Source organism: Temnothorax longispinosus, chromosome 3, assembly GCF_030848805.1.
Source record: "Temnothorax longispinosus isolate EJ_2023e chromosome 3, Tlon_JGU_v1, whole genome shotgun sequence".
Lineage (NCBI taxonomy): Eukaryota > Metazoa > Arthropoda > Insecta > Hymenoptera > Formicidae > Temnothorax > Temnothorax longispinosus.
In genome coordinates, this window is record NC_092360.1 from 12,728,679 (window position 1) to 12,755,507 (window position 26,829).

At 43.4% G+C, this 26,829-nt stretch overlaps 1 protein-coding gene and 1 long non-coding RNA gene across 4 annotated transcripts in view; one reads left to right on the forward strand and one right to left on the reverse strand.

Moving 5' to 3' along the window:
- The window catches only part of Salm (spalt major), a 72,657-nt gene extending 64,599 nt beyond the window's left edge, over positions 1 to 8,058 (reverse strand). Inside the window, exon 1 of one of the 3 annotated variants that reach the window (XM_071772992.1) lies at positions 6,362 to 8,056. In XM_071772992.1, the coding sequence (XP_071629093.1) occupies positions 6,362 to 6,467 (106 nt within the window). In that variant the 5' untranslated portion in view covers positions 6,468 to 8,056. Of the gene's footprint in view, positions 1 to 6,361 lie in introns of all 3 variants that reach the window. The other 2 variants (XM_071772993.1, XM_071772995.1) reach the window with 2 other exon arrangements.
- Positions 8,059 to 8,320: 262 nt separating this feature from the next.
- LOC139810430 (uncharacterized) overlaps positions 8,321 to 26,829 on the forward strand; it is a 38,718-nt gene continuing 20,209 nt past the window's right edge. Inside the window, exons 1-2 of the long non-coding RNA XR_011731332.1 lie at positions 8,321 to 8,458; positions 22,491 to 22,559. This is a non-coding gene — a long non-coding RNA (uncharacterized lncRNA). The remainder of the gene's footprint in view (positions 8,459 to 22,490; positions 22,560 to 26,829) is intronic.

The following is a 26,829-nucleotide window of genomic DNA, read 5'->3' on the forward strand; positions in this document are numbered from 1 at the left end:
GCATTTACCGTGATCTATCGGGTTTCAGGGATATTTTTAAATAATTCTAAATATAGCGGCCGAAATCATAATTAGTATATCGGAATTTGATAGGCGCAACGAAGATCCATGCGTTTCTATCATACGCTATCAATACGTCTTCCGCTATTAACATTGTTTTTAAAACACGCGTTTAAATAGATATGTCAGACGCTCACGCAATTCCGTGCATGCACGGGATGCCGACCGAAAATATTCACAGTGGCAACAGAAGAGAGACACGGTAACTCATTACGTCCGCTTTTCTATGCCACTCTCTGGAAATCATTCTCGAATTCTTGATTTTTACCTTGTTGTGCAAACAACGCTCAAACAATAGATAATTATTTATTTAGCTGCCGGAAATGCAGCGTGTAACGCACTTTCACGAAAGCGGACAAATATTTATGAGCGATTATTTGGCATGCGCGTGTTGAGCTCATTCCCGATTCTATGATTTCGGCTGCATACGTAAGTAACATTTATTTGTAAACTTCGGTAAACAAGTTATAATTCATTCATGTGAGTTATCAGTTTGAAGACAAGCTAATAAAAACAGCGAGCGATTAATAATAAGCAAAACTGTTAAAGCATGATAACCGTGTCTCCTTGTACTGATACATTGTGTAACATTGTAGATATTCGTTCCTAAATATTCATATATGAAAACGGTCAAGCGATAACGCTCCAAACATTCTTTCTTCATATTTTTTTCTGTAACTTTGGCATTTTTATATCGTTCACGCTCATTTTTTTTTCTACTGGTCTCAATCGTGCTATCTTAGCGCTTCTCTCATTTCGGCTTTCTTCTCTCATGTCGGTGTCTCTGTGTCGAAAGTTTAATGTTTCACAACGCTCAATTTGCAAGAATAGTGATAAGTAGTAGCCGACGCTTATAATAACCGCACGTAGTTGGTGTTCCCAATGTTTCCATATCAACGGAAATGCAAAAAATGTTTTCAACGAAGCGTGCAATTTTAAACATTTTATCTATATCTATTTGTATTTGCGCTATCGTGATAATGTATACAGATATGTCCTCATTGAAAGGCACGATGTTATCTCTATATACGTCAAAGATATACATGTTAAGCAGCGCAGCAATAAATAGTCATAAATGCTATTTCAATGAACCAATTCTTCTATGTCAAAACACTGTTCGATGTTTACGTATTGTCCATTCTTAGACAGCTAAGAAAGCGCGATGGGGCGAAGACGAGTACGGCGACCGATAAAGCGTTTCCCCGCAACATTTGAGATAATTAACCGACGCGCGACGGCAGAGACGCCCTTAGCCGCCGCTCTCGGTGCAATTTGTCAAATCTATACGCGGATGACGAATATGAAACGCGTATTTCAACGCGGACATATTTTCATTTACATTCGTGACAAGCTGTAAGTAGCGGCAGCTGTCCCGTGGAGATGATAAATTCGCGCGGCAGATGGACCCGTTCCATTAGTACCTTATTGATATTTTGGAGAATTAATTCGCGCGTATCGAAATCGCGCGTCGTCGGAATCGCATTGTCCCGAACGCTCGCGGAATGCAAGCACCGTGCGGATGGGTCTTAATAATTTCGGGGGACAAACGGCTGACATAATGATGCCGGGCTTAAGAGCAATGCGCGAGCGCGCGTATTAGGATCTATTAATATGCAGTCAGTGCAAGTCAGACGGTTAGACGGTTCTTAGTTACTTGTCACACATTAGCCGCCGTCCGACGCCGGCAGACAGCTTCCCGTTCGCTCCTCCGCCCGTCCTCATGACGGACACACACAACGAAACTTCTCTATTCGTCTGTCAACGATCTTTTTCACGTCAGCATATCCCACTGACAGCTTAAAGGGAAAACGGCTTTCAAAACGCACTACCCTTGACGATTCCCGAAAAGACAGATCGCTGTATTAGAACATTCCCTCCGGCATGAGAAATGACACGTCGTACATGCGAACACGCCGCGTAATCCGCGTAATTTTTATACACCTGTGAACGATATATAATCCTATCTGTCCGAGCGCGAGCTTTGGCGCTACTCCAATATCCTTAAGCTTCGTCCAATTCCCAAACGATCGTAACGTACGGCCAGATATCTCCGCTTTCTTCGATATTACTTTGCGATAAAATATCATTTCTAATAATTTCCCCTCCCTCTTTTACCGGAAAATGTGTACGGCGGGTTAGAGAAGCTTCTACTATTATTTTAATTGCACATTTTAATGTATTTAACGTCACATTACGTATATTTTATTACGTATAGCGGTATACCTACATAAATGGGAATAATTTACAAATAACAAATGTATAAATCATAGATTGTGGTCCGTCAACAATGCGAGAAATTTCATTGAGTATTTTGCAATAGCCTAAATTTGAAATAAAATTTTTCTTTCTTTTGTTGTCTTTGCACCGTTTCGTGACAATGATTAATAATGATTTAGTTTCGAGCACTATTTCTCTTGAAAATATTTTCAAATAAACTGATATAATTTATTTACATTGTCTTCATGTTGTATTTATATCTTATGAAATAAAAACTGAGAGAGAGAGAGAGAGAGAGAGAGAGAGAGAGAGAGATATGCATTCTTATCATACGTCTGTTTCTATCAATTTCTGAATTCTTAATACATATTTTCATAAAAAGGCATAGTCTTGTTTAATATTTATTCTAGAGATATCTTTAGAAACACGTAGAATTATTTGTTTTATGAAATATTAAATAAACAGACGAGATACAGTTCTTATTGAAATTGATCGCTATGATAAATACTTATTACACCTACCGTAACTTTGTCTCGATATATTAATCGCTTTATCTGTTTAATACAACGACCCGTTGATACATCGGATGGTCGCTCATATTTTCGTAGTATGTATAACATTAAGATAACAGCGAAAGAAATGTAAATTGATTTGTGAATACTGCGTTTCATGCTTATGATTCATGAATGTTCGTTATGTCTCTTTGAACGCGAAGGCCGACCGTAAGAAACGGTAATTTCCGAGTCTTGATCAGGAAATGATCTATGCTCGATTATGATACGTAATGATATTAAATATCATTAGTATAACATTACTGTCAGTCGCCAAACGGTCAAGCATTGACCGATAATTTTATTTATTATTGACGATATATATATGATTTATTATTGTAAAATCCGATAAATATATTAAATATAATTAATGTCATTATTTTACTTATGACTGTATCTATAATGTATAAGATAAAAAAACACTTGTGAATACTGGCAATAACAGACATAATAAGACGTTCTATTTAACATAGTAATACAAAATTTAAAAAATACTTTCGTATAAAGTAAAGAAATATGTATCCTCTAATTTTAAGCCTCCTCTCCAGAAAGTTTTTTTTGTCAAATTTTTATCAGGAGAGAACATAATGTAATTATTTTATGAAACAGGCTGCACCAAACATCATTCCATCTGCTTGTCATAATTAATGTTTCATTTTCGTATCGCGTGATGTAGAAAAACTTGGGCAATCGGTAAAGTTGATGAATATTTCTTTACTTATCAATATTATTTTCAATTAATGTCCGCAATATCATATACTGATGATAATTCAATTAATTATTGCAATCTAGAAAAATGTAGATAGGTAACTAAATAAACATACCGACGTGTGTTGCGCGATAAAAATAAATTATGACATTTGATAAGCTATTTCGATAAGCTCTTATCAAATCTTCCCGTTACATCGAAAGACGAATCTGTCAGAGAAACTCGACGAATATGACGAATTGTAATTAGCGCATTATTTAGATAAACTTTGGTAACACGGTTAGACTTATCGTTACCGCGGTATCCACCAGACATTTTCGATTTTGCTTCTGACTCAGCAAGAAACCGACCTGTCACGTACACGCGCCAGGAATGAGACGCGCTTTATGTTGTTTTCGAGATGTTCCAACTATTCAGAGAGTACAACAGCGGGGTGCGGAACTGTGCGGAAACTTACAATTGAAAAAGTTGGGCAAATTAAGACCATCCGTACGGCGCCACCCGATATGCAGGGGAGGCGTTATTGAAATTTCATTCGTCACGCGACCGCCGATACATTTTCCACACGTATTCCTCTACGAGAGAGATATCGTTCTGAAAAATATTTTCCAGGGCTCCTCTACGAAATATCCGTTTTTATCGGCCAGGTTAAGCCGTGTCCAGCATTAAACGTTTCCTGTTTAGACGTGATGTCTGCGAATGGTACATGTACCAAATGGATACACGGATGTCAGGTACGTGGATTCAGTAAAACCGAGCGGTTTATAGTAACGTGTTCTTATTCCCCCTTCCCTCGCTCTTCCCCACGATCGAAGAAGTTCTGGTTATGTTTAATGGGAAAAAATGTAAATATCTCCGATAAAGTTTATAGTCTCAGATAAAAAGCGCCGCGCCTTAAATTTTCCATGTTTGACAGTCAATCTATGTAGACGTTTGGAGATACACGAGATTTGCGCAAGCAATTTTAAATTTTGTTCTTGACATTTACCAATTTTTATTTATATTTATTTTTTTTTAAATTATATTTACTGGCCTTAAAAATCTTAGTTTAACGTTGCGGCACGCGTGTACGTTATGGCACAATTTTATTATTCAGATATAAAGCTCGAAATTAACATTACGTTTCGCAGACACCGTAAGTTTATTAGCGAGATTAATGCCGTGTAAAGATCACCGAAATGCGAAGCGTCATGTATTACAACCCGTGATGCGATCTTCGCGCAAAGTGTAATTCTCGTGCGATTTAAGCGTATACTCGAAAATGCGGCGAGAGGAGCTTATGGTCGGAGGGGAGGGATCGGGCAGCAAGATGGAAGTGTTTTATCGGCCGTTTCTTAGGCTCGCTTTGATGTTACGCCGAGGCAGGTCCGTTTTATCGAGGTGGATCCCCGAGAGGAGGCAGACGCGTTTCAGTCCGACGGAAAGTGCTTGCGTGAATCGGGTTCCAGTGCATTTAGCGTGCCAACTGTATTACGGGGAACGTTGGGATTAATCTCGGGATAGATTTTCGCATCTCATATCTCGCTGGCTTCGCCGCGTCTCTCTCGCGCGCGCGACGGCGTTAATTTATGAAATTTAACCCTCGCCGCGTGTCTCTATAAGCCTCTCCGTATCGTCCTCGTGCCGCGCGTAATTGTGCGATTCCCACCGCGAAATGCCGCCAATGGCGTCGATAAACGCGATAAATGGTCAAACGCGGCCGCGGGTAATCGCCGCTCCGTTTTTCTCACGTGTATCGGACTAGTTTCCAGCAGCATCCTCGGGCCTGCCCGTATATCGTAAACCGTTACCGCATCTCCGGGGCGCGCTTTCTTATCGCGTTATTGTGCTCCGAAGTACCGGGTAAGTCGTATAACTCTTTGGCTCAACAGTTTGTTTCGAGCTTGTGTATTACGTGGTTTAGAGGGAGAAGGACTTAACTTTTGCGAGAAGGATGTTATTAACGTTACGTTATTAATAGTTGCTTCCCATTTACATCAAAAACTCAGATAATTCTCACTTATGACGTCATAACTCAAGTTAAATAGACGTTCTTTTTGCATGTTGGCAAGTGAGATTCAACTGAGTTTTTATCCACAATCGAGACCATGTGCTTTAATGACTCTAATAAACTCACATTAAAAGTGAGGCTATGGACCTGTATATTATTATGCGATAGCTTTGTCATCGAAATAAGCAGGTAAATACAAAATGACATTTTACCTGAGCATAAAATACTCACATAACTGACTCAGATCACTTGAGTGTAAATGGAAAGCAACTAATGTGGCTAGACGCAATTTTTATGATTGTAAGAAATTCGCGTTATATACATCGTGCACTTTTCCGGGCATTGTTTTTATCGCTTATATTTTATAGGAGATATTTTATCAGAAGTTTTATTTTGTATTTTATAAGTATTTTATCACTCTTATCATACATTGGCGTTCTGAAACGTTTTATGGGCACAGTGGCGCACGATTGTCTCGCCCATTTTCAAGTGCTAGAATGATATATTTATAATAATTCTGATAATTTTGATAATTCAGCTTTAACTTAATATTTCGATCGCGAAACGAAGTACGGCAGATTCTGTATCAACATACTAAACGTTTCTTTCAAGATAAATCATTTTATATCGTAGAGAGCTCGTTTCCATATAATTCTCCCAACAGTCGCGTCTACGGTTTCATCCGCTTTCTTCCCATCGTCCGCGAATATATTCAAAAGCAATTCGACGTAACCTGAGCATGGGGGAGGAGGGGGAGGCAACTACTGTAACGTATCCCGAACGAGGCTAATCTCTCTTATCCGGACTAATCCTTCGGGAAAAAGAGTCACTTACGGATATTGCCCGCGACAGTTCCAATGGGATTGGTCAACAGAGGCCTCTGGACAAGATCCTCCTCAAGATGAGCACGACTCGGTCGGGCCTGCTTTCTCCGTGACATCCCTCCGACTCGGTTGAATCAGTTCCGCCGCGCACTCCTCGTCGCTCTTCGCACTCCGTGCGTCCAAGAGGCAGTCGTCGTCCGCCGACGGTTTGGATCGGGTCGGTACGAACGACCGCCGCCGCCGGTGCCGGTGCCGGTGCACTCGTTCTCGTGGATCCTCCTCCTCCTCCACCTCCTCCTCTTCCTCCTCCGCCTCCTCCGCCTCGGGATCCCGACGAAAAGCAGACGAATGCGTGGTCAGTCTAGACGTCGTCGACGGGACAACGGCGGTTGACGACGTCGCTGCAGCGTCGAGGGTGCGAACCGCATGTCTCCCTCTGTCTCTTTTCTCTCTCTTTCTCTCTCGCTCACACACTTTTCTTTCTCTGTCTCTATCTCCCTAATCCCGCGCAGCGACAACCGAGGCTGAGAAGACGCAACGTTCGTTACCCGCGTACCTCACCATCGGCACTAACTACTTACGGGAGACGCATCTCTCCCCGCGAACCGTAGCGACGCGGAGCACTTCGCGAAGCGTTTCATATACGCGGGTCGTCGCGTCAAAGGGGAGAGAGAGAGTTGGACTCTCCTGCCCGCCGGCCGGTGAGCGTGTCAACTCGGCCAGTAATCCATGAGAGGCTAACGCCACCGATCGCCCCTAACCCATCCCCCGCGAGATGCGCGACGGGGACGAAATGTTTTTTTTTCCCTCCGCGAGATCGCCGAAGACGGGACTTGACACACTGAGACACGCTGACGCTTCTTCTCTCGCTGGATGATCTCGCACGTGGCCCGCGCCTATCCTCCCTCTCTCGCGCTCCGCTTCCGAAAGTCTTCTCCGCTGCTCCGAGTCGTTGTCCCGATTGTTGTTGTCTCTCGGCTCACTCGGCTGTCCGTTTGGCTGGGCGCGTATCTCTCTCTCTTTCGCAGCTGTTGCGTACTCGCGGACCACGATCGCTCACAACACACACCCGGTTACTCGCGCTGTTTCGATTACCGCTCGAAACGGGGTCGGCTCGTCCGGCGTATCGCGACCGTATGGCGACGCGAGACCGGCGGCGGCATTCCCGACGCGCGGCAGGTATAGAGACGCCCGTGTCGCGACCGTAAACGCGTAACCGGGAAGAACGTGAGAGAGCCGCCTCGTCGCGCGCGCGGGTAATAACCGTGGTGGACGTGTGCGCACGATGTGTGTCCCACACCACACTGTTCGCGATACACACGTGTGCGATGACCGGCTCCGGCTGATGACGGACGTGAGCGAGCGCGCGCGCGCTCGCGGGTGCGATACCGTACACAGTGTGTGGGTGTAGGTGTGTATGTGTGTGTATGTATGTGCGTATGTATGTGTGTGCGGGTGCGAGCCGCGTACGCGTGTACGCGTGCGTGTTTATGAGTCTATATCTCGCGCGAAATCCGCTGCTCCGATGCTTCGAGTCGGCCGGACGACGGACGGACCAGCTCTGGGCCTGACAACCGGACACCCCTCTCCGCCGCCGTCGGAGTCGGAGAGACGCGGCCGTGCTGGTAGGGGCAGAGAGGAGATATGCCCTGCGCGCGCTTTCGTCCCCTACCGCGGTGCCCGCCAACCGCCGCCGCCACCCTCCCCGCCGCGGCTCGCCGTCCATGCTCTCCCTACCCCGCCCGCGCGCGCGCGGCTCCCCCCCACTCCAGCACCGCCGACGGCGGGCGCGCAACCTCCTTCGCGATGCGTCCTCCCCCTCCCCCGTTTCCCCCTACCCCCCTCTCCATGCGCCGCATTCGCGAGTACAGGGAGATCCACCCTTGGTGCACGAGAGCGAGTCGACTTCCACGCGTATTATCGCATATACCGGATAACGCCGCACGCATGCACCTTCCGCGCGATCGTTCCCGCGTGTATTCCCTTGAAAGATGGACCGCCGGATCGACGGTTTCGCGCCGATGCGACACGTATCGGGCTCCCGGGCGTCCGTGGCACACGAGGGCTCGATTTTGGAGAGCTTATACCTTAGATAAGTAGAGAAAAGGTAAGGTGCGTTTTGATTTTCCGATATTGTTTCTCGATTCCGCGACGGCAATTCCAGGATCATCATAAGGGCTAAAGGGCGGCTCGCGCGCGCGGCGAAGCGTGATTGAATGATCCCCGAAAAGGGAGAGAGAGGAATCCTCTCTCGCGGGGGTGCTCTCTCTCTCTCTCTCTCTCCGCGCGCGCGTCGCGTCGCGTCGCGTAGCGTCGCTCGTCGCTCGCTTCCCCTCGCTCCGGTATATCGCTCCGTTTCTCTCGTCGTCCTCCTCCACCTGCGCGATCCGTCTTTCTCTCTGTCTTATTCCCCTTCCGGCGGATGCTCGATATCCCCCCCCACCGGGTGGCGCGGGACCGCGAGGCGTGGCCTGTCCCGGAGGAGTGCCCGCCTCCTTATGCATTATTATAGCGAGCCACTCGTGTCTCTATGATTTTATATGCCGCGTTTCAGCGTGAATATTCTAGCGCGCTTCCACGGCGCTCTTGGCGCGTTTCCGCCACCACCGCCGCCACCGCCGCCACCGCCGCCACCGCCGCCGACGAGCCGCACCGCGTACCGCACCACCCCGCCCCTCGCCACCCCTCGCCACCCCCCCGCACCGCACCGATGCGCCGACGATATCGTGTGTTTTATGCTGCCCAATTATTTTCTCATTCCACCGTTGCGCTCGATCCGGTCGTTCTGGTGATTGTATATGCCAGGACGACGAGCGAAGCGCGCAGGAAAGATCGTAACAAGTGCGTTGACATTTCTGCCCGTGTCTGCCCCGCGAATTACTTGTCAATCGAGACTTTCTATATAGCCCGCTCAAGCGGGTATTCGTATTCAGCTGATGTAATTACTAATTGCACATATTAAGCGAAGACGCTGATTATAGGTTCAAAATAGTTGGCTATATCCAATCTAAACGAGGCAAAATGTCCCGATTGGTTACGCTCGTTAGCACGTTTAACAGATACGTCCGTGCAAAAAGAGTGAGAGAGAGAGAAAGAGAGAGAGAGGAGGATGCTGTCCAATTATTTAACATTTTTTTTATCATTAGGAATACAAAAAGCTTGCTAGTCTAAAGCGTAACTTTCTGGTGTCAGCACCTTGATATCATCTTATTACGAGCACACCGACCAATTAGGTTCAACATGAACTAATTAGCTGACATATTTATTATTGACGGTTTGAAAACCGTCGACAATAATTGTCACTGTAAATGCACGAGAGAAAGAGAGAGAGAGAGAGAGATGCCACTTCGGAAAATGTCGTTGAGCGTAACTGCACGCGATTCACGTCGTTTTACTCGAAATTCTCGATACGCTCAGTCACATCCTGTCATATCACGCAGCGTAGAAACGCGAGAGAACAGGTGGGTCGTGGACGATTCAGAGAGACGCGGGAGACGGAAGGAAAGGACCTTCCTACGGTAAAGGCTGCGGTAAAGCGGGCAAGTAGAAAAGCGGAGGGGGCGTGGGGAGTTAAATTGGGGTAAGGCGAGAAGACCCAAGACCGAGCAGAGAGATGGGGTATGCCGCAACGGTTCGTACTACCTCTCGTATGAATAAGGCGTCGACTATGGGCCCTGCCATGAGTTCCTCCATTGTGCTCGACTACAGCTATAAGCTAGCGGCGTGGGATTCTTCCGGATGGAGCGTTTTAATTATCGCTGATTTTCCCCAGTTAGAACGGAACTCTATTTTTTACACCGCGCATTGTGCATCGCTCATCGTCGAATCTGAATCAAACCGACGTAGCTAAATATGGACCTTGAAAGCGTTTTTGTGATGAATTTAATATTATTAATTGAGCAGGAGAACCCCATATGTGTGCGCGATAAAAAGAAAACGAAAACGGCAGTCTAGAGAATCATGAAGCAAATGCATTAATTTATAGTGAAGGTTAAAGTACAGTCAACGTCAGTCACTATATAGTTTCTAGGAAGGTGAATGTATTTCATATATTCTCTGTATTCTATATAATTTACGTTTTTTTTAAACGATAAAAAGTATGTCAGAGTCAATTTCTTTTATAATTTTTTTTCCGCAATGGATGTCTCTCATTCAAGCGTCAAGTGCTGGAGTTTAATTTTTATGAGTCGGAGTTTCATTTGTAATTCAATTGTATTTGCTTGAATCTACTTCTTCATGCTTTTATAATTACAAACTTCCTTACAAGCGTTATGTTAATTTCTCAATATTCGTAGTATGCCTACATCTGTACACTGAAGAATATCAGGAAATAATATTCTCAAAAAATAGTTACTTGCACATTAAAAATAGGCTTAAATGAAAGAGTTATTTATGCAAATAACAATTAAAAAGAAATATAAAAATTCTCACAAATTAAATAATGTTACACGTGAATGATATAAATGTTAAGGATGTCTTGTTTGTGAATCTATTAATTTTGATCCTATATCTTATTGCACATTATTATTTATCACCTACCCAGCGTGCCATCGCTTCAAAAACTGTAACCGTAAAACCGCAATTCCTCTTGAGGGCCATTAAAATAAAAATGTGCGTTCTCTTTTCCGTTTCGAGTAGGTTTATTGTCCTCTCTGACTCATAATTTTTGCGTAAAGATCTTAGGGACTATAATGTGCGGTTGAGGCCTGAGAAAAGGGTGGTCGGTTGTCCGTCGTGAACAAGCGCCGGCGCCGGGTCTGACACCTGCAGTGAGCATTTTTCCTCCTAGGATTAGTAGATACCTGCCTCACGCGTCTTTCACAAACACGGGACACTTATACCTGTGCGTTTTCTCACGTACACTGCATCCTAGCATATCCTATACCTGTTCAACGTTGATTGCTCGACAATGCACCGTACAATAGATTGTAATAAACGATTGTTAAGTATGCTAAGGAATACCTACTGAATATTCTCTTTGTCATAGCTATGTAAACTTCCGAGTAGTTTTAAGGGCGTATAAATCATTCCTTTAGCCACACGCACAAGTAATATCCATAATACAATTTTCAATATGTTCTAGAAATATGATTTCTGCCGAGTGCATAAAAGAATATATGTATATACTATTAATAGAGCCAGTTTTTTTTTAATTATTTCTTTAAACAAAAGTAAAGAAATATTTATATATTTGTCGTACTATTTTTATTCTATATCTGTAATAGATAATCTAAACTATTTTTAGCTTTCGCGAAATAAACGCCCGAACGAATATGTTAAAAAAAATTAAAAAATAAAAAACGCATTTTATTATCATAATGCTATAATAAAGAACACGTGTAGACGGTGGTTTTGTATCCCGCGAACAATTCTGTACCTGTAAGTACGCTTCCCGACACCTGCCTTAGTCCTGCACGAAGATTTGCACCCAGTACACTCGACCGAGCCGAATCCCGATGATCGCGGCATTAAAAGACCGCAGAAAATCCGCCGCAGCAGGTGGCGATCTCACTCCCCCCCCTCTCTCTCTCTCTCTGTCTCTCTGTCTCTCTGTACGCGGGGGCATTAAAGCCATTCAGAGCGGAAGGGGAATCAGCAAATTGACGCCGTTTAGATTGCGCTGCATTCAATTAGGTTGCAGAGGCGCAGCCGGATAAAAACGCGCGTATACTCGCGGACGTCCTTTTATCATCCGGCACGTTCATTTAGATTTGTTCATTCTCCGACGTGCCCCTCACCCGCTGGTGGACCGCTTCCAAAGGAGCGCAGAGCGCGAGGTTTCCGTCTCTTAATTTCGATGGAAATGAAGCGATTCCGCCGATTCTCGCGGCAGCGAAATCGCCGAACCGTTTTAATCCGTGCAGTGTATTACGGTCCTCTTATTAGCGTTATACTGCATTAATATTTTCGCCTAATCATTAGACATGTATTGTTTGCTCAATTTTTGTAAACCTATAAGATTTTTATGCTTGAAATAAGTAATTCGTTAATTCCTGAACTTTCTGTTATTTTACTTATGGAATAAATGTATTTACTTTTTTCAGAGTTCATAACATAAGAATAGTTAAATTTATAAATGACAAGTTAAACGTCGTTTAAAAAAAAATGACTTTTGGTCACAATTTTTTTTATATATAAAAATATTTCTTCTTCTTTATAATTTAGAATTATGTGTATGTATATGTATATTACATCTTATAGTGAAGCTATAGTATGGAATCCCAATAGAATTTTTATGCCGCAAGCGTCTTATCTGCGTGATAAATACTTTCATCAGAGTCGATTGGAGAGCGGAAGAATTAAAAGTTTTTCCAAAACAAATTAAAACAGATTGACGTCGTCAAGTCCTCAAGTCTTGTTGAACTTCCATACGTTGAGTCTCAGGGCACAACTGGCATACTCGAAATACTCCAGGGTCCCGATGCGGAGTTCGCATCGGTAGAAAATAAACGGAAGATGGAGGAACGGGAGAGAGTCGCGGGATGGCCCAGGTTTATGGCTCCGGTGGCAAAAGAATAGATATGACGTATTCATGAGGATGGCGCGGGTTTGTCAGGCAGATGGCGGAGCGATAGCGGCACGTCGGATCTCCGATGAAAAACACGAAATAGTTGTGCCTCGCTCGAGGCGAGACCGGACCTGTTTTCTATCACCTTTCTTCGCCTCTTCGTGTCCAGGATATTCCCGGTTCTCCCCGCGTTCCTTCCCCTCGCGCCCTCATCCCCCTCGCAATAAAATCCGATTTGACGTCAATTTATCTACGGATATATATCCAGTCAGCGCGCGGCGGCATCGCCGGGACGGAACTGCTTCTTTCCTTCTTTTTCTTCCATTCGCGTTTAACGTCGAGGGCACGTTGCGCATGAATTTCGTGTACAAAGTACCGATCGCCTTTTTCTCTTCCACCGTTCCGGCTAATAAGGCAACGGTGGGAATAATAGATATTGTTGAAGCCTGATGTTGGAAATAATATTAAGGATCGGATTTATATGTTGAGCGGCTCCTTCTCTGCCGATCGACCATCCGGTATCGCGAACCGATCGATGAGGAGACAAAAAGGGATACCTTGCACGCTTCTCTCGGCGGAAAAGTCGTATTCATTTAAATTACGTGGACGAGCGAGATGAGAGTGGTTGATAATGAACCCGGGGCGTGCGATTCGGAATTTTTAGGAGGTACAAGGAACAGAATCGAGCTTCGTTACGGGCGATTCAAAAAATGAATGTATTGAAGTTACAGTTGTCTTTTTTTAAAAAAGTGCACACTTTCAAACTTTTAAATCTATTTCTTTTTTTATACTAACATTATTACTCGTGCGCGCTCGTTTTAGAACTTTTTAATCGAATTCGAGTCAGTTCCGTTTGTAATTTATATTTAAAAAAAATGTAATGTTATCAGAATTTTTTCGCTATTTATTATGTCAATTTTCAAAGATTCGAGCAACGCCAGAAGTGTTTTATCAGGAAACAAAATAACAATAGGACAAAAATTATCCACGAAATGTATCACAGTCAACGTTGAATTGCAATTCGTTGCGGCGCAACCGTATTTATTATTATTGCGATCTCGTGAAAATACGATTTCGCTACGAGAAGTGGATCGTGTTCGGCTCCCTAGTGTATTCTCCTCGATTGGCATAACGTATATAGCTTTACACCTATATTCGTATATAAGGAGGTTACCGCTCAACGTATATGGAGAGACTGGTGCAGCCAGGTCGACCGAGATCGTCATATGCAGCAAAACATTAAATTGACAAGATGATTATAAGCGCGTAGCCGTTGGGGTCCGCGAATAAGAGAGAGGAGGAGAAAAACCTGGGCGTCATAAAAGCATAACGAACAATTCCGAACAGTTTCTCACCCCGTCTTCGATTTGCTCGTTCGCCTCCTTTGTGAGCTTTTTCGATAGTTACGTAGCAGACTTTCGATTCCCCAAAGAGCATTACGAGGGATCTCCGTTTCCCTTCGTGTGATAAACACTTCTTGTTAGTGCCTTGTCAATCGACGTGCTTTTTTTTTATTCGCGGAATAATTATGCCTTCATAATAATGCTTTACTTCTTTAAGAAAAAAATATTTAAACATAATATTTATAAAGAAGTATATTATATTGTGACATAGTGCTTTGTGTTGATGTAATTTACTGCTATATCATTTAATTCGGTTGTATAGTACTTGCAATTTAAGATGTTAATATATTAATACACTATATAAATTTTTCGTATTTCGTAAATAAGTTAATTTTTTTATATGACACATTGTGCAAGTTGCAGATCTTTTTATGTATTATTATTGTCATGTATTGTTATTGATTGATTATTGTATATACATTGCTTAAAGTATTATCATCAGTATGATCAGTTGTCTTATTGTAATTCCATTACGCTCTACATAAGAAAGAAAGTATCTCTTAGAAGATCTTACGTAGTAAAGCTAAAGAACATCTGCGTCGTTAATGAAGATTCATGTCCCGAGCTGTATTATTCAGTCGAGCAAGTATCAGATATAATTCGCTCAACTGATTCTTTATCCTCTTTTTTGCTGCGATCTTTATTGTTTTACCTTCATATTAACACTTGATTTATAGACATTAAAACGGCATGTAGCTTTTAAAATCGCACAGTACGGTAATAGATATTAAATAATACTACGATAAATAATAGATAAACCATTTTTTACTGCGAAGCTTTTTACAATACATTTTTATATTCTTACTTGTGTTTATCATTGCCATCTATAACGTGTTTATAATACATTCACATACTTTACAAAAATACATATGTAATAATTTAAACACGATACATATAATCATACGTACTGATCTTACTGATATATCCGATATTCCAGTTTTTTAAAATAATCCAAGTACCAGGACTCAAGTCCTCTTCAGATTTCGCCTTCGATATTATCGAGCCGAAGATACATTCAGCAGCCGTAATAACAATAATAATGCATCTCGTCGTAATGTGGAAGAGAGAAGGTAAGAACGCGTTCAAGGTTGGCAGAAAGGGACCCGGGTCGGCCGATCGCGGATCTCGGCCGCATAAATTTGTTTTAATTGCCAGCGACGTTACATTTTGCTTTAATTATGCCGCATTATCTGGGAGGTAAATTAGGTAGGTCCAGCTCTCGGTCCATCTTTCCCTCCGTCCACCTTACTCCCCACAGGCGCTACCCCGCGCCGCCACCCCCGCCCCCGTCACCGTCTCCCCCGTTCTCGATCTCCTCCGTCTCGACTTCGCGGGTGAAAAAAGAAACGATCATGCTATCCGTTCTGCCGCCGTTCTCTCTCTCTCTCTCTCTCTCTCTCTCTCTCTCTCTCTCTCTCTCTCTCTTTTTCTCTCTTTCTCTCGTTCACGCACACTCTTGTTTCCGCTCCGGTCTCTCTGCATAGTCTACTTTAGGATAGGATCTCTTTCCACCCGCAATCCTCCTCCGTCACCTCTTTCTTATGGACCGATCGTCGTCTTCAGCCCCTCTCTCCCACCCTCTGCCCCCGCTGCCCCCGCTGCCCTCTCCTCCTGAAAGCACCGCAGCACCACCACCCCAATTCTCCGTTTCCTCAGAACAGAGGAGAGCGTGTGACAATTTACTCGGGCGATCTTCGGGACCGAGGCTCGTCCGCTCTGTCCTCGCGCGCTGCCAGCCTCTCCTCTTCTCTTCTCTCCCCCCTTCCGTTCACCATCGGAGCGCTGTCCCACCAGCCCCTCGATCGGCCCAGTCCGGGCCCTCCCCGTACCCCGCCGTACTCCTACCACCCTTTCTTCTCGTTCTTATACCTTATAGCTGCGTTATTTATGCCGGGTCCGGCTAATAAACATATGAACGCCCGTGCCTTCTCCCGAGCACGCACACGGCCGTGAGATCCCGGCCGCGCACACAACGTTATGTCCGCGCTCGCGCGCCAGAGCTTTCCGGCGGCAACACACGGTCGCAGACGGTCCCCGAGCATTGTCTCGTCTTATTAACAGCCAGCGGGACGATATATCTCGGTTGTTCTCGCTGGATCCCTTTTCGGTCCCCGTCGCGGCCGAAACGGCGCGGCGGAGGGGGAATACCTCGACACCTCGGGATAACGCGTCATAGAGGGGCCCTATGGACGAGAGGACGCATACACGCGAATGCACGCCCACGTTTATCGTGCTTTTTCCTTTCTTCCTTTCTCTCGCTTTATTTTACCTCTAAATCTCCTCATGCCTTTCTGCTTTCCTTCCGTTTCAACGCTCTTGTGATATAGCTCTGAGTGCCTTTGAATGAAGTACATTATACGTGAACAGAACATTGTGTTAATTTCTAGTAATAATGATGCATTGCATTTATGTGTAATTTTATGATTGTTTTTTAATTGTTATATATCTACTTTTTTACGGTATTGTTCAACTCAATTATCATCTCTTAAGAAGAATTTCTAATACTATTTCTGTTTTTGCAAATCTAAGAATCTTATATTACGTCATTATTATAACAACGTTTATATATAAAATGTAACGTTACGTTTGTACCCAATTTTCCTTGATGATAATTGATCGTGTCCAAGTTAGATGTAACGTGAATGTAATAGGACAACGTAATTGCATGATACATATTTCGCTGCGCTCCAGCATTGAAAGGGCAATGTGTGCGCAGTTTACTTGCGCGGTTCACTTGCGGCGAACAGTGGCAAATTCCAAATCGTATATCTTGCGTTCTCCAGTCACGAGGAGGAGGCAGGAGGAGATGGTGAGAGGGGAATCACTCCTGCGGAGGTAGGGGGTGACTACCTCCGTTCGGCCGAATGTCAAGGGGGGCAGTTTGTAGAAGTGACGCGACCGTGATGTCAACGAATATTTATTTAATTGGCTGCTCGCCGGCGAACGCTGCCGCGCTGTGTTATGCGGGAGCGATCTTGGTGGTGCGCGTACGGAAGAAAGTCTCCCCGGCCAAGATCCTCGAGGAGGACAAGGCGAGCGTCGAGCGAGTGAAGGACTCGTTATTACGCACCGACACATTCTTGGTCTTGCAGTTTAATGTACAAATAGATTGATGTGCATTTTATAGATTTAAAAGGACATTGCGATTTGGATTTGGAAATATTTTGATCCATCAAGCGAAAGATTCCTGTCGATAAAGTAATATTAGTAATATTATTCGCATTTTTTTTATTAAGGTTTATTCAAAATTTCTAGTCGAAAGACTTGACATTGTCAACATGACTAGGATGCGTATTAGTCGATAAGATTAATTATGTAATGTATTCACATAAACACTTGTTATTTGGATAAGAAATTGAAAATTAAATCTCTCTAATTATACATATATAGGAAGTCCAAGCATTGTAATGAAGAAATTGATACTGATATGTCAAATTATACAATTTGACAGATATAATTTATAAGTCCCCGCTGCTGTTTCTAATTTACAATTAGATAAACTTCTATCGTTCTTTAAATTAATTTTTCTACACCTTTATTGCCATCTTATGACTAGCACACTGTTCGCACATGTGTCAGTAGTATCCATTTACTCAGTGTGCTCATCGAGTTGTGTGCTACGCGTGCGGTGAATGTTGGGACTATAGCGTATAATATAGATTTATGTCATGGATAGCTGAGCGTTGGGCTACCTCGTCGCTGAACGAGAGTGTAAGAGTCTAATGGAGCTAAAGATCGAAGAGACGGCTAAAGCGAAGGAGCTGCGAGAGGGGGCAGGGGCGGATTTAACGGATTTCAACGATTACGACCTGCATTGAAAAATCGATACCTATCAGCGATATAATTGAAGCAACTGCGCGATTTAACGCAACGTCCGGCAACCATATGACTCCAATAATTTTCTTTGTTAGATTTCTGTCATGTATCATACATTATGGTATACCTATTGTACATTGTTATAAATTTGTTTATTGGTATTTTAAACGTAAACGTTTTGCAACAAGTCACTTAATCGGGTATTCTGCCAACCATAAAAAACCGGACATTCGAGCTATATACTTGCCAGATTCACACATTTTCAATTTTCATAACAATTACATATGAGCAACCCATCGAAATCTATCTTAGGACGCATTCTACATTTAAAAATTGACGGAAGCATGTAACGACTTGCCTAATAGGTGATAAATATTTGACTCGAGATGCTCGAAACATCGGTCGTGCCTATCCGCGAGTATACTAGCGAACGGGGCCCGGGTCTCACGCTTTTCGACATGTCCCGGTGCGTCGCGCGTTTCGTTGAACGCGAAAGGAGACTGCCGGATGTAACTTATTAGCAAGTTGAACACATGCGGGAAGGCTATCGAAAGCCTACCGCGAACGGTATACCTGGGCGATGAGTATGTGCGCCCCTGGGAAGGGGGCACGTTGGGGTACGCGGCCAACGTGCGGGGGAGTGGGGGGCCGAAGGGGGAACGCGGGGGAATATCGGCGAGGGATGGGGCAAACAGCGAGGAGGAGAGAACGGGGGGAAGGAGGAAGGGGAAGAGGGGAAGGTCGATGGACGTCGACGAGGGGGAGGAGAGCGGAAGGAGCGCGCAACTCTCCTCTCCTCGAGAAGTCCGCATCGGCCGAGTGATTTGTGAAGACGCTCCCGCGGCTGTAATCACGTGGGATCTCGTGGCGCTGTCTCTCCCGAGGGAGCGAGAGGACATGATGTGACGCGCGACGGGACGGAGCCGAGCCGACGGATTCTTATTGTTATTATGTGGGGAGTGACGTCCCACGATCCTTGGCATGTTTATGCGTCCAGATTCGAGGCGGCCTTGGATGCATTGCCGAGGCAGGAGAGGCGAATCAAAGCACCCGAGTCAGTCCTCACGAGGCACCCGTCTTCTTCGAGTCTCTCTCCTTGTTTTAAACCTACCCTCGGGAGACTTCCCTCCGCGCGCCGGATATACGAGCCAGACTCCGCGCTCGCGCGCGCACACACACGGTTCTGCTCTCTCGTCGCGGGCTGTCATGTCCATCGTCCCGCGCGTGATATCCTCTTGGCAGCATATATTGACAGACGCGAAACAACAAGCTACTTGCATTTCGAATGTGTATTTAAAATATCAATTGAATGAATTTTATTTTATATTTTTATATCTCAATTCAATTCAAGAATATTACCTAACAAAATTTAGTTATTAAGAGCACTTTGCGCTTTAAAATCTTAAACAAAGTTATTTTATTTCATCTTATCAGCGGCGGATTCTATTCGTGCACGACGCAACTATATATCCCCCATGCTCGTCGCGATATCGACCTGCTACCACAAAAATTATCTAACGAACGCTGTCCGCGCTCGCGGCTGGGTTATCGGAGCCGGTCATACCGAGTACCAATAAACACAGGCCGCAGGCCGAGTACCAATAAACGGGCCTGTGTCAAGCGAGACGCGAAAATAAACGGTCGTATTTGCCGTTAGGGGTGTGTTTATGACGTGCTTGTTTGCAGATGTTACATTATAAAGAAGCTGCGCGACGGCGGTGGCGGTGGTGACGACGGCGGCGGCGGGCACGAGCCCCGAGCCCCGAGTACACCGTCGAAGAGCGGTGGCGAGCGCGCTGGTGGCGTATCTGGGCGTGGCAAGGCCGCAGGGCGCCTCCGTTGGGAATAAATTATCTCGTGGGTTCTCCTCCGAGCAGGCGCACCCTGGTTATTATTGCCTAATAGACTGCCAAACAAACGGTTCACGCCCACCCTCCAATAACGTCGTGATTAAATTGTCCGCCGGTGCCGACAAAAGCCCGTGACCGATCCTACCTCGGCGCGCGGCGGCGACGGCGGCGACGGCGGCGACGGCGGAGGTAGCCACCGGTTGAGGATCGCTGGCCTCGTATAGCTCGTAGGTTGTCGTACGTCCTTCCTCCACCCTTCGTCCATCCATCTCTCGCTCTCTCGCGCGTCCCTTCTCTCCCGTCTCTCTGTTTCTCTGTCCCCCCCGTCCCCGTCCCCGTCCCCGTCCCCCGCCCCCTCGTCACGGGCATCAAAGCGATGTCTCGTTTACACGGCCGTCCCGCGATACTTTATGCTTTAATGTCCGCACACGTTGTCGCTTGCGCGTCCGGACGAGCCCTCGGTTGGAGCACGCGGATATCATTCGGTATGCCTCAGGCCAATCAAACCAGCTTACGCTCGCTCGATGTTATGCGCGAATGGGCTATAACATTCGCGTTTTATATTATATTATATAACGTCGTATTCTCGCTTTAACGTCCAATGTAAATATGCGGCTTGCGGGCTTTCCGATGATTTTTCATGAACGTCACTCTTTTGGAAAGAGAATTCGCCCGCGCGCGACTTGTAATATCGAACGTCACGAGTCATGACCGACAATTATACAGCTTGCGTTCATCAGTATCCGCGAGATATGCCAATTATGTTGTGTTTTGTCATTAAAGTAGATTCCTCTGTTTATTTTTGCAGATTTTTTGCCTCTTGCGAAACTGATTAAAAAAATAAAAAAATAAAAAATGCGCTACGTAAATCGAGCGCCCCGTGTCTCCTTAGTGGCGGACAATTCGACGCCGCGATCAGTTTTATTTGTACTACCCTGCCGTGTCCTCGGCATGCTATCGTTTTAGCAATGTAATTGATCTTTTACGGACAATAGTGTACTTCCTTTTCTTACGGTTTTACTAACTACTCTCCGCTGTCGTGCGGAACGCTCAGTAAATCTTTTTCAATGGCGCCGAAAGAACCGCGCCGCTCGCTATACGACAGTCTCGGTATTACAGTGGGCCAACCGGGCATTTGTATATCGAGAAGATAGGAGGAATTAATTAGAGATATCGGCGGTATCTCTCCGCGTCATTAGCAGGCGCGGTTGTGTGCCGCTCGATGTATATACAAGTATGCATGTAGCCTCGCATGACCGAGACTCTTTAGCAAATCTCACTTTAGGTGCCGGGTCACCTCGGGGCACGATGCTTTTTTTTCGAAGACTCCCTCGTTGCGTGTAACTGACATCCTCCAATTTACGTCTATTCTTTATTCTTGCTCGTATTCACGTCAACAGCTCATGGGATAAACTCAGTATATTGAAGAGCTTTCATATATCTATCAATATATCGAGACGAAGGCTAGGGTTTTACGATAAAATATTATTTAATAAATTAGCACTTTTTTATTCAAACTATTATTTCATTCGATAATGTGTCTATCATATTCGAACGTAATACGAAAAGTTACATCTTTTACAACTAAAGATAAATTAAACTATCTTTTTGTTGTAATTACTATCGGAATGTTATATCTATATATTGTGCATTAATACTTCTAGAAAAAAAATTACTTGGTTGTAATTTGAAGCGTGGGCTATCTTTATGTATTAATTTTTATTTTGTTTATCGATTATACGGAATGTTTTTTGTTTTAAATACATATATGTAATATGTCATTTATTAAAAATTACACTTTTTGCTATAATAGATATGAAACCACATATGTTACGTTCTAAGCTGCTGTCATAAATAATTTCTTATAATAATATATCTTTCGAAATTCTACCTTGTACGCACGTAATTGAGATGGATATATTTATTAATAATTTTGTAAGATTAGATCCTCGAACGGTGTCGTTCCCGCTTAATGCCGATGCCGTTGGGTGTGATTTGAGAGTCATTGCAAGCGAGACTAACTGGGCTGTAAATCTCGCCTGGTCGACCGAATAGGCGGGTACCGATTACCATAGACATGCCACGCGTTGATTATAAACATAATTAAAAACAACAACAGCCGTCCTCCCGTCCCTTTAACGTATGCAACTGGCTCGTGGACGTCGTCGATGCTGGTGGTCCTGTGGGTTTGACCGCGGTTGCTCCGGCCTAGGAAGTTTCGACCGTATTTCAACGATGACTATCGATCGTTATTGTCGACCGATCGATAAGACCCGGAACAATACTTTCGAATGTTGCGTCGCAAAAAATAGTTCTGGAAAGTGAAATATGAGTTTCAGAGGAAAAAATCTCTGGCCCATAATGGACACAATGTTTATTGGCGTCCTATTAGACTTGCTAAAAATCATTATTTTCTTGTTTTAATAGCACGTTGACTTGATGCATTAATTATGCATTAATTCTTGAAAACAATTGTTTGGTTGTAATTTGAAATACGGGCCAGATCTTTATTTATTTATTTTTATTTTATATATCGATTATATGGAATGTCTTTTATTTCAGACACAGACTCGCAGTAGAGCAAAGAAAAGCAGAGCTTGTCGGTGCATAACAAGATATGGGTCCTTTTTGGTAAGATTATTTTATGTCTGTGATTATATATATTGTTATGATTCTTATCTTTATTGAAAGATACGTGTGATGTAAAAATTTCTGATTGAATATATATTGTGGCACAAAACATTAGGGTTGCACATTAGATTCGGTATGGCGTATAATAAGATGTGTTAAGTATGGCCGAATTATCGCGTTTTAGAATCGTTTTAAAAATTCGTCGTGTCCGTAAAATCGTATCTCTGTTTCCGTGGAATAAAATAGCGTATTTATAAGTGCGGCTCGTCCGCGACGGGAACACGGAGTCGCTATGTAAATTCAGTACATCAAAACCAGGCTGAAATTATAAATACCTGCGGCTTGCAGGGCACTTTAAAAGAACCCAATTTGGATTCTAACGGGTATAATATTTCAGCTCTCCATTTCACATAAAGATCTTTATCCGATCGGTTATTTTTCCTGAAACCCCGAAAGTTCGACGACGATAAGCAACCACTTGTAGGTAGTTTCTGGAAGTTTTTCTGGAAGAATGTCGCTGAGATATTTTTGGGCTCTCGCATTTTCATCTCAGCGTACGCTTTTTCTCCATATCTTCACATATTAAATGTAACAATAAATGATTGTGACAAATTTCATGACGTCTCAGACGAATTGCTCATTCAAAATATATTGATTAGCTGTATTTTTATCTTTACGATTAATTAACGTAAATTTTTTTTTTGTATATAACAATATTGGGACTATTTTATTAATTTTATTGAAATCACCGAGCTGCATCTTGGCCTGTTGCGACATACATTTGATTAAATTTTTGGCGTTCGAGATATTTTGTTAAAGGATTTATAATTGGAAAGCCATGCTACGAAATGAGAAAGAACGAGATTCACATTGCTGAACTCTCGGAGCGCAGCAACGATCCCAACAAATTTGCACCTCTAATCGCACTTCACGATAGGAGTATAATGAGGGCATGATGCGAGCCGAGTTGGTGGATGAAGGAGTCCGAGTATAGCAAGGATTCCGATTGGATCTCTCCGCCCAGCAAGGGCGAGAGGCTGGGTTTCACCTTTAACCCTTTACTCTCATGTTCTTCCTCTTCTTTTCTTTCGCCTGCCCTTCGTCTGCCAGTCCTTCGTTCTTCTTCTGTTAGTCTTACATTGTCGTTGTTATTTTGTGCTTTGTTTATCTTCGTTACAATATTATTACTTGTTTTTGTGTATTTTTTACTTCTATAGAAATGTTTAATGACTTTCTTAAAAATGTTTAATAGTATTTAACGTCGTTAATTATTTATTATCGCTTATATTTACATTTAAAATACCTATTAATGCAGTCATGGCTAAATATATGAATCGTACAAGTATTGATAAATCATTGATGTTTAAATAATAAAATAGCAAGAAGAACAAGAATACGACACGATTCCTAACGATATTTGTAAACTTTTAATAGTATTTTTATCCATGGGTAATAATTCTATTCGCGCTTGTATATGGTTTTATAGCTATGCGGATGTTCATAACTAAGAAGTAATGTCGGCATTAAACAGCTTGTATGCTATAAACATCATTAAGCTAGCGTGTATATCCAGTTCTAAAGATATCAAACGTTATTAAGTTTAACGCAACTAGCTATTTCAAGCTAGATTAGTTTAATATCCGATCGTAAAATTTTCGCCAGGCGTAACGAATCTTTATTAGAGTCCCGATACTTGTCGCGCCGCGTCAATGGACTTTATAATGTACGAAACGCTACCGTCCGTTACTCCCGTTTCTTCGAAAAAGAGCGCCCGGGTCCCGTCCTCTCGACTCATAATTGATAGAGTGGTAAAATGGCGAGGAGGCAAACTTTCTCCGAGGAAGGTGAATCATTTTATGCGTGCACGCACGCACACGGGGCACACCGCGGCCGCACATCCTCGCCGCCGTCTTAATATGCCCCATAAAGGCAACGCGCGCGGTAATAATAAAGTGATAATAAAACGAAAAGTAATACCCAATCGTCTTGCGGACACGCCACAGGGAGTTTATTACATTCTGCCATATTATATGCAAGCGAGGCTACAATACATCCGCGCTGATTTTATGGGCTTGAGACATGAAGCCTTTATTCGTAACGTCATTCTCTCTCTCTGCCCGACATTTTCTACGGCTTTATGGCCGATAAAGAATATAGCGAGTTAAAAATAAGATAGAGTCAAGTTTATCATTTATAGTATGCGGCGTTTCCTCAGCGGTATTTCATGATAAAGTGGGCTGTTACACTCGCCACTACTTTGTAGTGCAAGATTGGATCTCTCAGAAAGAGTGAATTATTTATTGCTGGAATAAATAAGCGATGCAACGTGTATACGCGCACAGATATCCCCGATTTCTGATGGAAGCATGGGCTATCGGTTAAAAGCTGTATATAGCTACGGAAAAGTATAAAACTAATCGTTTCGCGCGCTTATCTAAGAGAATGCAGTGGATTGTTTCTTGTAGGGCTACACAAATATTTGGTGATACCATATACATTTACGTTTATGGTGATACCATACAGTCATTTAAAAAATGCGCCAAGCTTCATACATTTATAATTGTGCGGTTATTTATTAAAATTGTTACGAACACTTAAATATGAACGTATTATTAACTGAATACGTAAATAATTACTGTAATTTGAATTAAACCATTCATCGTACGTTATATAATCTGCACATTTGTCTCGCTGTAACAAGGCGCTGTAAGCAATCAAATGATTATAAAGTTGCAAAATGGAATTCGTGTGCAAATTGGAAAAAAACTCATGACATCTATCGCTACATTTCCAATGCTCGCTACTTCTCGTGAATATTTATTACATATTTGAACTTAATTTGAAATCAGAGGGAATATCATAACGGAAAATAATTAGCGAGTTACCTCGAAGAATAAGCTATAAAATTTATGGTTATAAAGGTTCATTTACGGTATAAATAAAGTACGCAAATTATATGCATGCGATCCGTGAAAAACTTTTGAAATAAGCTCATTCCGTTTAACTTAAGTATATTTTAAGAAGATATAAGTACAAAAATACGTACGATGATCTGATTTCGACGGTAGCGCAAACAGGCGGGACACACCCGGTCGATTCTCTCGGCGTGTCTTTACATTGTAACCGCGAACGACCGGGAAATTACGGGCGTAAGCAGCACATGAAACGGCTAATATTAAACCGCATATATAGCCAGCACGGAGTGGTGTATAAAGTGACGAAGTAAGAAAACCAGAGGTGGTCCTCTCTGGATCGCAGGAGGAGGATGGTCGCGTAAGGTGCACCGGCATGCCTCGATCGTAATTCATCGGCGAACAACGTCTTGCGGCAGATTTTAATTTTAACGGCCGAGTTTCGGGGTCGTTTATGGGCCTAGTGTATAATTTTATCGTGCCTGCCGATCTGGCCGCGCGTCGCCGAGCCAAATATTGTCCCATCGAGGCACGGCGGAGTCTCATCTCTCTGAGTCTCTTTCTCTCTCTTTTTTATAAGGCGGCGGGGTGGTGGCGTTGAGAGCACGGGGATGCGAGATCCCCGCACACCTTGGACTCGCGTGTGCGTAGCAAACGCATATCCAAACTTGCACGATCGGGCATGTACAAACGCATGCGAAAAATACCGACGCGCGTACGTGGCGCGCACACGCGTGCGTGCGTGTGCGTGTGGTGTCGCTTCACGAACCGATATACGTGTCTCTCGTGCGTCGTGTCCGCTCGAAGGAAATCTATACCTCGGCGGAGGTGAAGGCACCTTTATAGATTTGTAGAAAGTTGTAAATCAAACGTTAATGGGAACCCCGTGTCAGGCATAAAGAGCTTGAAACAACGACGCATAACGATAAAGATAAAGGTTCGAGAGCATAAAGGGTGTCATGGACCCCGGTCCTGCTACATTGCTCATGGGCTTTTATAGCCGTGACAATGGTGGACCAGTTTGTAAGTATGAAAATTCGAAAAGTTTCGAGTGGCGCTAGTTAGCACAGACTTTTATATGCATCTTAATTTTCTACTTCACACGCATTACATATATAAATAGACATATAATTATCCGACTCGAAAATCTTAACGTATCGATATTTGATCACTTGAACTTGAAAAATATATTTATATATTTTATTTATGTATATTATACGTATACATATGTATATCCTCCTATGGAAAATATGTGCATTAAGATAGGTTATAAATAGATAAGGATATTTTACTGTTTGGCCCGTTACGATAATATAAAGTCACATTATGAACTTTCCAAGATAACATTCAGAGACTAA